Genomic DNA, 15,021 nt, shown 5'->3' with positions numbered 1-15,021 from the left:
GTTTAAACACAGGGTTTTGTTAAATCAATAGGAAAAACAGCCTGAAGGGAAAGATGGGACACCACTGTGTCACTGTGCATGCTGCCATGAGATGAAGATGGCAGAGAAAGGGCCAGGGATGGCCACTCTGACATTCACAAGCATCATAGTTTGTGTTGTTTTACTGGGACAAGGATCTGCTAAGAAGACAGGTGAGTGCTCCACCAAAACGTTTCACTAAATGCAATATGTGTGTGTTTACTAATACATGTGTTTAATACATGATGCTAGCTCTAGCTGTCTCTTATGGGACTCTTTCAGGAGGTGGTAAGGAGGACCAGAGAGGCGCCATTCTTAAGGAGATCATTTCAAAATGGAGTACAGGAAGTGGCTGGAATTCTCAGAAAGCTCCTCCAGAACCACACAAGGACCAGTCGGTGCTCCCTTGGGTGAGGAATATCATGGGGAGCCTAAAAACACTTGGTGTACTTCCCAGCAAGAACCTGCCTTCATTAAACAAGCCAATTGACAGGCGCCGTCTCTCGGGCTTCCTCTACAACATCTCTCTGTACCTCCAAGAGATGGGTGCTGAGCTGGAGGAGGCACCGGCGGACGAGGAGCAGCTGTGGGAGAAAGTGCTGCATTACTTCCTCCAGTCTGAAGGGAGTGCTGCACTGAACCAGTGGAACGGCCAGGTCCCACCCCGACCCAGCGTCAGAGTGCAGGACTGGTTTATGTCTCTGAGGGGAAGCCCTCACTGGGACTGGCTTCTTGGGCTGCTGCAGAGTCTGATCAGTCTGTCAGAGCGTCAGTCCTACCGGCCTCTCTTGACTTTCTTATCTCAGAACTGGAGGACAGTGAGCGCTGTGTTTGAAGCTGCACTTCAGGCTCTGCTCAGTGGGACCTATGGTCAGGCCAGTGCAGGCCTGCAGGGCTTCATCTGTGCTCTAAAGGGTCGTAGTGACTGTGCCTTCAGTGTAAACTGGCTTCAGCAGCTGCTGCGTTTCCTAGAAACACGCAGCTGGAAGCCGGTTGTCAGTTTACACCCAGCAGGGGAAGGTGCTGAACACAGTAGGAGCTCAAGTGCATTTGGACGTTTAAAGGCCTTCAGCTTGCCTCCTGAGGCCATGAGGCAGGATGGGTTGTCTGGAAATGCATCTCTGGAAGATGCGATGACCGCTGAGGATGATCCAGACTCCATGCAAAGCTTCCTGCTGCAGGCGTTATCCCGTTCAGGTGGAGGAGAGCGAGGTGGCCACTTGGCACAGAAAAATGTAGCTCTGGTGCAGAGTTTGGATGGGCTGAGGAGCGGCCTCCTGCACAGGGTGGGTAGTTCTGTCTACGGTAGCCTGAGGAAGAAAGTGTCACGAGTTACCATGGCGCTGCTTGATGATATCAGCAGCCTGGTGGATGTACCGCAGCCCAATGCTCGGGGCCGATGCTCAGTTGGTGAGTATGTGGAGCAGTTGGCGTCATAAGAGATAATAACTTGTTGGAATTAGACAAAAAGCAGAGTTAAAAACTTGGCTACGTACACAAAAACAGGCATCATTAAGTGTTGTTTAAGTTCCATGTAGTCATACACACAATCTGATTACATCATAATTTACTAATTATGAAAGAGCATCCTTTAGTTAGTTCACATGGCAGATGCTGCTGTATGTTGAAACATTTAAAGCTTTGCTTCAGAGGTTGAGTCTGAGGAAAGATAGTGTGCTATTAACTAAATAACATGTCAATTCAGACGTATTTTAGGTTTAGAAGTAAGTCATGCAGAGTTTAGAGTGTATTTAGTGTCATTCACGGAGGAGAAACCCTTGTTAATAGCCTCATAAGTTTGGCCCTGGTTTCACCTGAAAGCTTCAGGAGAGACAGTGACAGTGACTGACACTGCTTTAAAATCTTTATAATCATCCTGGCCGGTGAAAGCATCTGTTGTTAGCCCTGCTAATCTCTTTATCCTCTCATTGATGCCTGTAACATTATATCTTGGGCATTGTTAGCTGAGCTGCACTGTACACCAGGCATGGCTGTGTGCTGCAGAAGCAGTTGCTTTTTCCACCAGTCTTTCTCTTTGATTTTCTGTTAATATTTGCTTTTCATTTGTCTTTTTCAAGGTGACCTTAGACAACTGATCTTATGGTAAGGTATTTTAAACCACTATATGATTGCACTCCACATAAATGACAGTAAATTATTAGATTCACATTTCTTCCATTGTTTTGTCACATGTAGGGGGATAAGACATAATGTGACGTGGAACACTCAGGCTTTGGGCTCCCGGGGTTTTCCAAGCTCACTCCCATTCCTGTCCTGCCCCCCCACTGAAGCAGATGAACTAAGATCACGACTAAGACCGGCTCGATCATCTCCAAAAAAAGGCCCCTCTGCACGAACAATCTCCAAACAAAAACACCTTCATGACCTCTCTACCACACCTCATCTCTCCCAGCTAAACCAGCCACAAGCAGAGGGAACGAGAGAGAGCTTCAACCAGCAGAGAGAGATTGAGTACTCCACCTCTATAGAAATCCTGGAGGCAGCGTGTAATGAATCCATCCCAGGCTTGACAGGCGTCTCCAACTTCACTGTGTTCCTCTACTGTAAACTGTTTGAAGGGGAGAACGGGTCAGTTAATCCTGCAGAGGCCCAGATGGGGCTCGACCTGCATGCCACGTGCTCTGATGCAGCTTGGTACCTGTCTGCTGCTGAGGAGGACTTCCTTTGGGTTCATGTCTGCAGTGAGTTCTTTGCCCATGAATTCAACAACACGGTCTGTGCCAACTCCTCTTTCTGGCTGCAGAGAGCACAACAGGTAATAAATACATTTTCTGGTAACCTTTTGCTAAATATATCTGTGGCATTAAGGCGTACTGAGGACATGCTGTGTTTAAGTACTTGTGCATTGATTGTTTTTTACCCATAATTCCTTCTACTTAACTTTTACTTATTCTAACTTAAATATTTGCAGGCTGCAGTGACAAAGGACTACCATTTTCTTAACCTGACAAGTATAGACGACCTGTGTGTGCAGCTGACAGATGAGGTGATAGAAAGTCCGGCACTCGATGAGAGCTGTGTGGCCCAGTTGGGCAACAGGTTGCTCAGTGCCCAGGCTTTCAGGCACTGCTTCCTGCCCAACAACTCCGTCCTGATCTCAGCTCTGTGCGGAAGACAGTCCCCTGACTCGCACCAGACCTTGCCAGAGGGCAGCTGGGCCGCGGCGTACTGCTCCAAAATCCACAACCTCTCCCATGTTGACACCGTTGATGAGACTTGTCAGTACAGGGCGTGGGCTGTGCATCATTTCACCAACTCCACCCTCCTGGAGCTCTGTGAGCAGACACATGGACTGAGAGAGTACATGTGTCTGAACGCCACACTCTTCAATCGGCTGTTAAGAGCAATGCCTCAGTTTGCTGATTTCTGTGCTGATCTGCAGGCAGAACTGGAGGGCAGGAAGTGCCTCCTGCAGAGGTTTTTTGACATGCTCCCGGCTCCGTATGAGTTTGACACATCGCAGCTGTGTGTGGACCCGGCTCCACTGCTGGTGGAAGCTCTACACAAGCTGAGTGTGTGTGAGGTTGAGGGAGGGGAGCGTGAAGGGTTTTTAGTGGCGCTGGGATACGTGTTGCGAGTCCTGGACTTCATGGTAGGCCTCTCTTCGGGTCTGGATGAGGGGGAAAGAGAGGCGAGACAAGGTTTGGGTCAGGCTATCCTCCTCTCTAGTCTTCTTGACAACACCTCCTGGGCCACGCTGCAACCAGAAGCCTCCATGAGTGTCCTGCACACCGTGGGAGTCTTCCTCCGCAGAGAGCAGAACATTACTCTAAAAGAGGATCTACTGAGCTGCTTCAGTGTAAGATAGCTAACTGGCACACTCACACACAAACACACTCTCACACACACATGCAAAGAGTGAATAACTTGTTTTTGCTGTTATCAGCCTGTCTTGTGGGACCTCATCCAGCAGGACGACAACTCATCTGCTCTGAGGTTTCTGCTGCAGGTAGTGGCCTGTGCAGCTACATTCAAATGTAAACTTTAACAACAGATCAGTTCACTGAACTTTATATTTAGGTGATTCACTTTGTCTCACCAGGAGTACCTTCAGATGCCAAGAGACAGCATTCGCACTCTAGTTATGTCTGCTGAAAAAGATGCTGTCAAGAGATTTCTCTCCCATATGCATCAAAGTTGGGACCAGCTACAAGTTGAAACCGGCCAGGTTTGTTTTCAAACTCCCAACAAAACACTGATTGGACTATTATTGACATTTTATATTAAGCTAATTGTGCAGGGTTAAATCCCTCTGTTGACTACAGTTCGACTCTATTACGCTCTCTTGTGCTGTATCTATTTTATTTCAATCTATGTCACAGCCCATGCATAGTTAAAGAGGGCCACATTGAATACAATCACTTTCTGTCCCGCTCTTTTGTTTTCTCTGTCAGGCGTCTCAAAAAGAGTTGCAAGCCATGGAAACAATGACTGCTGCTTTCATCCATAAGTTCCCCCGGGTGACCCCGGAATTGTTTGTGGACCTGTCTCAGTTCATCCCCTTCATGTCTGTCTCTGACATCATGAGCTTCCCAGCCTCCCTGATAGTCAACGACAGCGTGTGAGTCACCGACACAAGAAACAGTTGCGTTTAGTTTTGCTATATCTTCCTGTCCTGATGCTAACAGCTTCTGAGTTACTCTTTAGGTTGACTGCCATTCGTGACCACAGCTCAGAGATGAAGTCACTGCAGAAAAAGGCCTTTGTGAAAAGACTCCTGCAGTCGAGTGTGGTGGGTGATGTCCCTACATGGCCACCATACTTTCTCATTTCCATCCTCCCGCTTCTGCCTTACCTGCCAGTCAGTCATTTTCAGCAACTGACATCACAACAGGTAAAAATCTCTACATAACTGCTGTATCTCTCTCACAGACGTAATCTCAGACAACGTCAGGTGATTAGTAAAGCCATTCACTGTGGTTCTTACATTTGTACAGATGACAAAATAAAGACAAAATATAAATAAATATGTAGAGAAACCGATGCTTCCATACAGGACAGAAGGACCAGAGAATGGATTTATGAGAATAAAAGATGACTGAATCACAGTCACCAGTCTCAACCCAGATAAACTCTTATGTGAGATTTTGAAGAAACAGTGCGTTACATTCCGTTCTTCCTTGTTTTAACACTCAATCTGTTGTCTCCTTTAGCTTACTCCTCTGGTAGAGTTGCTAGGCAACGGCAGTCTGGATGGTGTACGGGGGCGCCATGTGCTCCGGACCCTCTTCAGCAAGAAGAATCTGACCAGCGATAACATACCGAGGTGAGACCCATGATACTGAGACACATGATACTTTGTGTTTATGATCACTTAAGACACTCAAAGGTGAGCCATCTGATGGACAGCACTCCGATATGTTTCCACAGAGATGGTTTATATTCAGAGCTTAAGTCCTGCAGTTGATGTTGATTTGTAGTTGTGTTTGGCCATGGTGCTATTTTTTTAACTAAGTTTAATCATCTCATGCCTGATATACTTGAGATAGATGTCCCCTGCTGACATGACCCCTCAGGTGACTCAGAGACTGTTTCTTGACATCCAAGATTGGCACCAATGAGTTAGGTCATAGTTTTTTTAGGTGTTGATGTGTGGGGCTATACAAGGTATGGACACGTACCTCATATCTCTCTCTCTCTCTCCTAATTCTCTGTCTACTATTCTATAGAGGAAAAAATGCCTCAAAAAGAGACAAAAGTGACAGCAAATGTGGTTTTGCAGGTTAGGGGTCCTTGCATGTTACCTGGATCCCGTGGAACTGGGTTCATTTCTTCAGGACTCAGCCGTGTCCTCGGCTCTCTGGCAGCAACTGGCCCAGTGCATGTCAAAGGGGTTCATCAGTACCAGTGGCAGGGTAGGCAGCACATGTTCTTTAGTCTTTTGCAGAGAATCTGCTTCAAACCACTCACATCCTGAATGTCTTTCTCTGTTTAATTGTGTTTCATGGACAGCTGTCCTCTTGGTTGATACCAGCTGTCGAGACCCTGAACGTCAGCAGCATGGCTCCCCCAGAGCTGTCTGCCCTCAGCGGTCTGTTACCTCAGTTAGGAGCTTCCTTCCTGCTGTCGCTCCCCTCACAGCTACTCCTGGAAATCCTCTCACAACCAGGACTACACAGATATTCTCCAGCACAGGTTAGCAGGGAATTAGTTTTTCTTTGTGACTTCTTGTCATTGTTATTGTTGATGAAGTTGTTAATTGCTACCATAGTAGATATTAGTAAGCCATACATGTATAAAGATGAATTGCATTTCTATTAAACTTTCTAAGTTTGATTGAAAAATCCCCCAAAATCCTTTCCCCAAGACGCTAGACGCAACTATGATGCAACGCTAAAAAGGAAAACTAGCCGTGAGTGTAATAGTTGGTGGGAATTTTTGTCAGAACTGTAGAACTAGAATTAAGGGGAGACATCTACTAATAGATATCACCATGAAACTTTCCCAGTTGACGACATACATTTAGATAATTGTTTTTTGTATTACAAGTTTTCTGAACATGAATGTTTAAATATGCAAATGAGGCATTATCTTATCATTAATTAAGTGCTTATCTGCATACATTTTTAGAACAGAAATCTAAACATTGGAAAAAGCCAAGTTCAAAATTCTTGATTCATTTTGTTGACATATAGGGTCAAAGGTTTTTACAGAGGGAATTTGGGATATTTGTTTTTTCTCACCTGATAAATCAGAAAACACTGTCAACAACCATAAAAAAGTAAATTTTTGCCTTGTTTTTATGAAGAAAATGTTCTATAAATCAGATTGTGAATGATTTATGAACAAACCCGACACGCCTTCAATATATAGATCGTAATGAAGCTGAAGTCTGGTGTATGTAAGTGCTGCTGAAGTGGAGTCTGAGAAAATACTCCTTTTGAGAAAACATCCTTTAAAGATATGTTTTGTAAAATTACACTAAAGGTGAACTAATAGATATCACCATGACTTACATTAAGACAATTCATTTTATGTGTTACACGTTTTCTGAAATTGTGTGTTTAAATATGCAAATGAGAGATTATCTAATGCTAACTTTTGGTCAATTTAGGAGAAATCTACAGACACAGATAAACAAAGTAGTAAAACAATGACCTAAATGTGTATTATGGATGTGCTGTTTCCACCAGTCTGAAAGAAGACATGCTATGAAAGCAAAATAGCCCAAAATGTCAAAATTGACCAGTGAGTTAAAAACAATGTTTTTGCCTGAGGTGTCTCACCTTAATTAACTTCCAAGTTTTTAGAGAAAAGAAGAGGATAAACATTGATTGAATATGTGACCAAAATATATAAATATGAAACATTTGTATATTTTTGTATGCATGTGTGTTAATTTTTCGAATACTTTCCTCAGGCTTTTCAAATGTTATTCAAGATTTCAAAGGACACCTCTGTAAGTATTTTCAAAATAGTTTTTTGCTGAATTTCAGCCAACTGCACTTTCATCACTGTGTTTCTCTTCCTGCCAGCTTACCATGGAAAAACTGTGCAGACTGAAGCCGTTACTCTCTGGTCTCTCTCCCGCTGTGCTCAAAGACCTCCATTGGCCTGAGATCAGTGAAGCTGAACACTGCCAGTGCTGGAAGATGTTGCTAACTGAGCTGAAGCCCGGCCACAGAGCCATGCTATACGATGCAATGCAGGAGGTGACGCAGCTATTATCTGTCTTCATACGAAACTTCTCTTCTCTTTTCATCCCTCCTTACAATTAGCTGTGGCTCACCTTGTTGTCACATGAGTAGAGTGACACAATAGAGGTGCATAGGATCATATTTCATTATACAGTTAAAACTTAATGAAAAATTAGTAAAACAAAAAACTGTGGCCTGAGATACATTAATCCAATCTAATGTAGTATCCATGCTAATCATGCACAATGGCTCCAGAGAGTGTTCATATCATCCACATATGTACAATCTGATTTGTGTTGTCTTTTAAGTTTAAATTGACAGTGTTTTTGTGTGTCAACAGGCTCTGCACAGATACTTGCAGAACATCACTCAGCAGGCAAACTGTCTATTACCGTTCGTCCCTCTGAGGACGCTGACAGAAACCTTAAATGGAGAAACAATCCTGAGAGATGTCAGTCTGTACAGAGACATACGCTGGTCGCCACAGCAGGTGCACATTTGCCTTTAACCTACCTTTGTGTGCTACTTCACACTGCATTGATATGACAACAATAGGTTGGCAGTTCTCTGACTAAAGAAGAAAATGTTACCAGCTTCGGTCCCATTAATCTTGAACTCATTGGATATGCTTCAGATGAGCCTTTCAGGATATTAATACTCCACACGCATCAGCTGCCATCAAGCTAATTAGTTTGGATGTAGTACAATGGTGTGGAGGAGTGTAGCATAAATTAATAATGGCTGTCTTGAAGGGATTTTGTCACAGCAAAGAATGTGTTTCACCTCCAGTTCTTGGCCTAACAAGACCTCAGTCAAATCAATAAAGATTGCCCTTTCGGTCAAGAGCTGCAATGAAATATACTGTGACACTTGATATAAAGACATTGTAATTGAATAACCTTAAAGTTAAATGCTTCTGAACCCTGTGTTATAAAATAATTGATAAATATCCTTTTATAGTCAGTTTGAGGAATATTTTGCGAGATTATAGTGTGAAATGAATGCCACTGTACACATATACAAGATATAATATCTAATGTGGTACAGTCGTATCAGTGATATACCACCAGTGTTTTTCTGTCTGTTGCTGAGTTGAACTGCTTTTCAAGAAAACAAAAAGTTTCAGAGTTCATAAATAGGAAACAGTTGGATGGAATAAACAATACAGTGACAATTTTACTATTCTTTAGAGTATTACCAGTGGTGAGTCTGATGCTCAACCTCATGTTATACCTCAGGCCTATTCAATTCTGAGAAGTTTTAATACTCCGGTCTTGATCTGAGAGTGGCACAAAATTAAAGTTGATGGAGTGTTTAAAATGACTGTGTGCAAGCACACGTGTCTAAAAAGAGCTAAAACATGCAAAGAAAACAAGAAACAATTTTACAGTAACTACATTTTGATTTAACTTATTTTATTAAAATGTTATGTCAAATGCCGGGTCTGACGCCATTTCTTTTTTTATCTGGACAGGCTCAGCTTTTGTTCAAAAAGATCCACAAATTTAAAAACATTACCAGCAAGATGGTGAGGTAAGTAAGGATGTATTGCACCAGAGCATTCAGATCTACGATCTTAATCATTCAGTCATTTTACCTGCAGACGGAATTAAAGATTCAGAAGTCTCAGTCAATTTCAGGTCTGATACTCACTCAACAAACAATTTAAATAACAAATTCTCTGTTACTTGTAGGGATCTGGGTCATATTTCCAGTGGGATGAGTTGTGACTTTCTGAGGCTTTGGAGCAACAATACAGATTTTGTAGAGCTGCTTCAGTTTGTTAGTGAGCTGCCTGGAGGCATAAGACCTGCTCTGGTGAGGAACAAATACTTTAGCACCCCTCAAACTCTTTATAGCCTCTTATACCAGATTCATTAGTTTGTTGTTTATATATTTCCCTATCAAAATGCAAAATCATGTTTCATTCTAACAAGTTCAGATGTGTTTGGCTGTGTTACCAGCGAAAATGTATCGTAGATGAATTGAGGGAACAACCTGAAATCATCCTCAGTGCTTTGAGCCCTGGGTTTGCTGCCACTCTACCGTAAGTATCTCCTTACTAAACGTGAACTATTTCACAATTTATCCAAAGTGAACTACATTTACGCCTCTGCTCTGCTCTTTTCCAGCGTGACGATGATAGAGGACCTCTCCAATGCATCCTTCAGGGCCATTCTGGACCACATTCAGGCACACTTTGCTGATTTCCTGAGAATGCCACATTACAAGCAGACAAATTTAGCCGAGAAGGCTGTAACTGAGCTGGTAAAACACCAACATAAACTATACAAATACTGCATTTACTGCATATTCTTACATGATGCGCAGGACTTGACACATTTATTCAGGTAGAAAAGTGTGATCAGACACCAGTTGGTGCATGTAATTTATAAACAACATTAAGTTGAAACAGAAATCCTAAATTGACCTCGTGGTTATTAAGATGATAAACCAGCACTATGAGCATTCAGAACAGGAACTCAGAGATGCTATTTCTGGTAAATTAAATCAGCAGTTTGCGTCAGTGATGGTGACTCATGTATTTGATTTGTATTAACACATTAACGGGGCACAAAAACCAAACTACATCTATTGGTTCAGGCTTCTTAAGCACACACACAGACATACAAAGAGAGAAACAGATGGAGAAGGAGATTCAGAACATAACTTGCTTCATCCACTTAACAGCTTTTCACACCAGTGAAGTCATATCAACGTTAAATCCCTGACTGTATGTGATGCTCTGCAGGGCTCCTATCAGGCTGAGGGGGAGATTGATGGCACCACCCTGGATGTCCTGGGGCCTTTGCTGCCTTTCTTGGACCGGGACAGTTTGTCTCTGGTGGACAGAGGAGCGCTGGCTCTGCGGCTGGAGGAGATGAGAAGTTTCTGCCTTCCTAAAGAGGCTCTGAGAGATATTAGTGCGCTGCTCACTCAAAAAGACCTGCTCGGGTAAAAAAATAATAAAGACATCTGGAGAAACGGTGACATATTGTGGTTATGACACCTGGGTCAATAATATGTTGAGAGCTTCATTTCCATCATTATTTCTAAAAAGTAATTTATTGGCTGCACAAAAACACCAGGAACAGTTATAATTCACAGAGGACTTTAAAAAGTGATCTTGACTGTATGCTGTTATCAACATATCAAGCTAAATGCTAATGTATGCCAACATGCTAACAATGACAATGTTAAAATACTGATGTTTAGTTGGCAGAATGTTTACCATGTTCACCTTCTAAGTGTGGCGTGTTTGCGTGCTACCATTCACTGATTAGAGCTAAATACAAAGTACAGCTGAGGCTGATGGGAATGTCGTACCAGGCAGTGATGATTCCTATGGGAAGTAATGATTGATAAGTTGTCCCTCACACATAAACCAGAAATAAATAAGTTATTGAGAACAAAACACCTGTTATTGTAGAGTGGTAGAATAAAAGGAGTCTACAATACATAAAAGGCCAGAAAGGAAAACACGCTTGCATTAAGATATGGATTACATAAAATAGCAGTAATGTTAAACTTTGTGTACTTGTTTGTCAGGGAGCCATCCAAATGGCAAGTTGGCGATGTGGAACATTTGGGCAGGCTGGTGTTTTCTCTCTCAACAAAGCAGATAAACTCCATCCCACTGGTAAGCACACAAAAGCATCAACCTAAGCAAATAATTAATTTCATTACACTCAACTTTGAATGATGATATGTGTTTCCTCTGTGCAGACAGTGTTGAATAAAGACACAGTGGAGCAGGTCCTGGTGGGTCAAAGTCGCTGGGAGGACAGTGTGGTGGGTGGAGTCTGTGTGACTCAGTGTATGGACCAACATCGTCAGAGACGGCTGACTCAGAGTCTCATTCGAGGGATTGTCAAAGCACAGAGCAGGAGGGCAAAAGGTTCAATACATTTGATTGTAACTTGTAGTGCTGTTGTGATACTGTGGGTAATGCTTTGTGTAAGTTTTCATTCCTATCATTGCGCTGAATTCACTGCTGTCTCTTCGAGCAGTGCCAGTTCCAAGCTGCGCAGATATCAGAGGGACGTTTCCATCAGCTTGGACATCCACTCAGCTCAGCCGTATGTCACAGGAGGATCTGAAACAGTGCGTAGAAGTTTTCGCTCAGGACCCTTCAATGAGCTCTGAGCAGCGCCGAGCGCTGTGGCTGAAACTCAGGAAGGTCAGTAAAACGGTGAAAGACCTCAGGAAGCCAAGAATGTATCAGATCAGATCATCATGTTTCCTCAAAGTGGTGCAGCAGTTCTTTCCCCCTCTCAGTTAAGATCTTGTTCCCATCAGACGTATGGAAACATTACAACACAATTCTTGATAAAAATCCTTACAATTGGGTTTTTTTTGTCGAATCCTGGTTGATAATCTCCAACCCTAAGAGACAAGGACAGCTGAGTAAAACATGTTGTGTTTTAACATCAACATAGTCTGTGGTTAAAACATGTTCTGGTTCTTCACTCGATCCAGTTCTTCAGTCCAGTGAGAGAGCTGAGAGCGGATCAGGTGCTGGCTCTGGGCCCTGTGGTGACTGAGATGGGAGAAAGAGACCTGCAGGACGCCAGTCTCACTGATCTGGGTGTGTTGGCACATCTGGGGACACTGACAGACTGGAGCCCTAAAAAGGTTTGGAGTTTTTCATTCTGATATAAAACATCAAGTGATTGAAAGAATCTCCTCCTAAAAAGGTGTCCATTCCTGTGTTTTTAATTTTTCCAATTTCTATTGTTTTGTTTTTTACAGATGAGAGCGGTGATTTTAGGTATGATGCGGAAACTCCAACTGAAAGTGGAGCAGTTAACAGCTGTTGATCTGGCAACATTGGGCCATCTGATGTGTGGTCTCTATCCATCAGAAATCAAAAGACTGAGCCCCTACAACCTCAGGTCAGTCAAATACATGAAGGATCAACTGTCTCTCGCACACAACACTCAACAACAGTTGTTAAAAGAAGGCTCACACAAATACAGGTAAATTGCATCAAACCAAAGATGAGCGTAAACAAAGATGAACATATACAGTCCAGAAGGGACAAATATTGCTAATCGGTACATTTTGAACCTATAGTACTTAGCAGTGGTAAACGTATTCAATCCTTCTGAAGCTTTAGGTTTCAGAGTGTTTAACTGATTTCACATCCACCACATTCACCTGCTAACAGAAGTAACAGGAGGCTGGTGCACATTTATAGCAGCACAACCCTCATAAAACATTTTGCGTACCCCCAGAAGAGGATCGAGTCCTAAATCATTTTCCTCACACTGCAGTGTGGCTGTCCTGTTCCTGCGGGAGACCTCCCTGCCATGCACAGAGCAGCAGATGGAGGAGTTGACAAGCCGTTTGTCCAAATCTGAGGCCTTTGGTCCAGTCAGTGCTTGGGGACCAGAGGTTTTCACCGAAATTGGGACACTGGCAGGTACAGTGTGATATCCCTGGAGGGTATAACCGTTTTTTATGATCAACATTTTTGTAATCGTTTTCTTCATCAAAGAGTGAGGAGGGTGGGAGGAGAGAATGACAGCTTTTGGATGGATAGGTGCAATTGAAAATATCCCGTGGGTTTAAAAGTTAAAGGAAGACTTTTACACTTCCTGTGATTTGATATGAGGATCATTAATTATCTGACTAGACAGCGTTTGTGTCTCTGTCCAGTGGGCTTGGCGGACCTGGTGCTGTCAGCTCTGGTACAAGAACAAGTGGAGGGAATCACCCCTGAAGCCATCGCTCTGATGTCACCAAAAAAGATGGCAGTGAGTTTCAACTATGACTTGTTGGCCATTCATTCAGGTTAACCTACAGAACAATGTTTGGCTTCAGTATAGAGTCATCTATGAGTAGCACCATGGGAACATTTGGCTGAATTGTTCGATTTTAAGATATAACATTTAACTTTTACTACAGTCTCATAAACTGTAAAAGATATAGGAATTAATAGAAAATGAATTAAAGCTGAATTCCATTTAGCGGCCTAGTTTCAGGGTCCTGTTGTTGTACATGCTGGCTCACTGTCACTCTGTCATGACTAACTGGGGCACTTGAATAGAACAGAGCCATCATTAATGTTATTAGTAATACCTTTTTCACTATGACATGTCAAAATGTTGGCTGTGAAAAATACCTTTTAACAACTATGAGCAGATATTTTATATAGTTTTTTTGATTATCTGAAAATGATGTAAATCATATTTTTCATTTCATTTATTTTCTCACAATAATAACTACTGATGTAGTGTTTGTTAATTTCTTCTATATACATTTGATATAGACAGTGTACATCCTAAATGTTGTGGTGTGTGTTTAATATTTAGGCATGTTTTTAGAATACGCCAAAAGGTATGATAAAATACAAGCAGAGTGCCTCCTCTCAAATGACAAAGTGTCCTGTATGAGTAAGTTAGTACGTGTGTTTGCTGCGCGTCTGTCAGGTGGTGTTCAGCGCAGTTCAGATGTCGTGGCTGAGTGCGGAGCAGGCATGGGCTGTCACTGAGGAGCAGTGGGCACAGCTGGACACGGAGCAAAAGCACGCTGTCGGACTCGCTCGATACGAGGGAGACGTCCTGCTGGAGCTGAGAGGTATGTCTTGAAAAAAAAATTGATGGTGATAAAATATCCTTTTAATAACCTCCTTCATAATGAGGCTGTTATATGTATTTTATTTATCGTAGTGTGTTTTATGAGTGCATATACTTTTATTATGGTAATAGTCTTGTTTCCACTCATCAATTTGATTTTTATGTTGTGTTTATAAGGTGATGATAAATGCTCTGTTTGTCTGCTTCCACAGGGAGAAACTCGGCTCCAGCAGCAGACACCTTTACTACGTCCTCACTGGCTCTGTGCCTCTTGTTGTGGCAACTCATTTAACATGCTGGAACCAATGTAATTAACCCTTGACCTCCCTTGGTATCATCATATTTGTACTTCAAATAAATATTTGGAACTGTTCTGTTCCCTTTTTGCGTTGGTCCTTTAATTTACATCGCTCTGGATTGTGCTCTGCTGCACATGTTTCACTTTTTTGTCAGCATGACAATATGTTAATAAGTGTATGTACTTGAACTATGTATTATATCCTTTTTTTAGAGCAATCAGACGAAAATAATGCAATGATTCATCTTTATTTGACAGAGGGCTTTCCAAACTATGATATATGTGAGCAAACTCACATGAGATGATATTTCATTGATTTATCTTAAAACATTTCCCTTAAACTACAGACACTGGGTTCTATAAAATACCTTTAAAATTCTTCCTTCTTTTACTTGGTAACATAACCTGCCTACCATCACCTGTGACCTCCATGGGTACCTTCTTCTTTCTAGGACCAAGTTTGTTA

General features: G+C 42.4%; 1 protein-coding gene across 1 annotated transcript; it reads left to right on the top strand.

Moving 5' to 3' along the window:
- Nucleotides 1–91: 91 nt before the first annotated feature.
- LOC306697022 (stereocilin) lies at nucleotides 92–14,549 on the top strand (the record flags this gene model as incomplete). The annotated part of the gene is made up of 29 exons (XM_079160760.1): nucleotides 92–191; nucleotides 301–1,428; nucleotides 2,097–2,121; nucleotides 2,215–2,794; nucleotides 2,951–3,838; nucleotides 3,926–3,988; nucleotides 4,082–4,207; nucleotides 4,434–4,600; nucleotides 4,687–4,873; nucleotides 5,193–5,305; nucleotides 5,762–5,894; nucleotides 5,992–6,174; nucleotides 7,400–7,438; nucleotides 7,515–7,691; nucleotides 8,017–8,166; nucleotides 9,151–9,209; nucleotides 9,371–9,494; nucleotides 9,641–9,723; nucleotides 9,809–9,944; nucleotides 10,429–10,631; nucleotides 11,226–11,316; nucleotides 11,403–11,574; nucleotides 11,687–11,856; nucleotides 12,156–12,311; nucleotides 12,429–12,571; nucleotides 12,953–13,101; nucleotides 13,338–13,435; nucleotides 14,111–14,258; nucleotides 14,470–14,549. The coding sequence occupies 29 exons, from the start codon at nucleotides 92–94 to the stop codon at nucleotides 14,547–14,549; spliced, it is 5,871 nt and encodes a 1,956-aa protein (XP_079016886.1).
- Between the last annotated feature and the right edge of the window lie 472 nt (nucleotides 14,550–15,021).

The sequence above is a fragment of the Pholis gunnellus genome (genome assembly GCF_910591455.1).
Source record: "Pholis gunnellus genome assembly, chromosome: 1".
Classification (NCBI taxonomy): Eukaryota; Metazoa; Chordata; class Actinopteri; order Perciformes; family Pholidae; genus Pholis; species Pholis gunnellus.
Note: the sequence above shows the minus strand (reverse complement) of the source record. Positions and strands in the feature narration are given on the sequence as shown.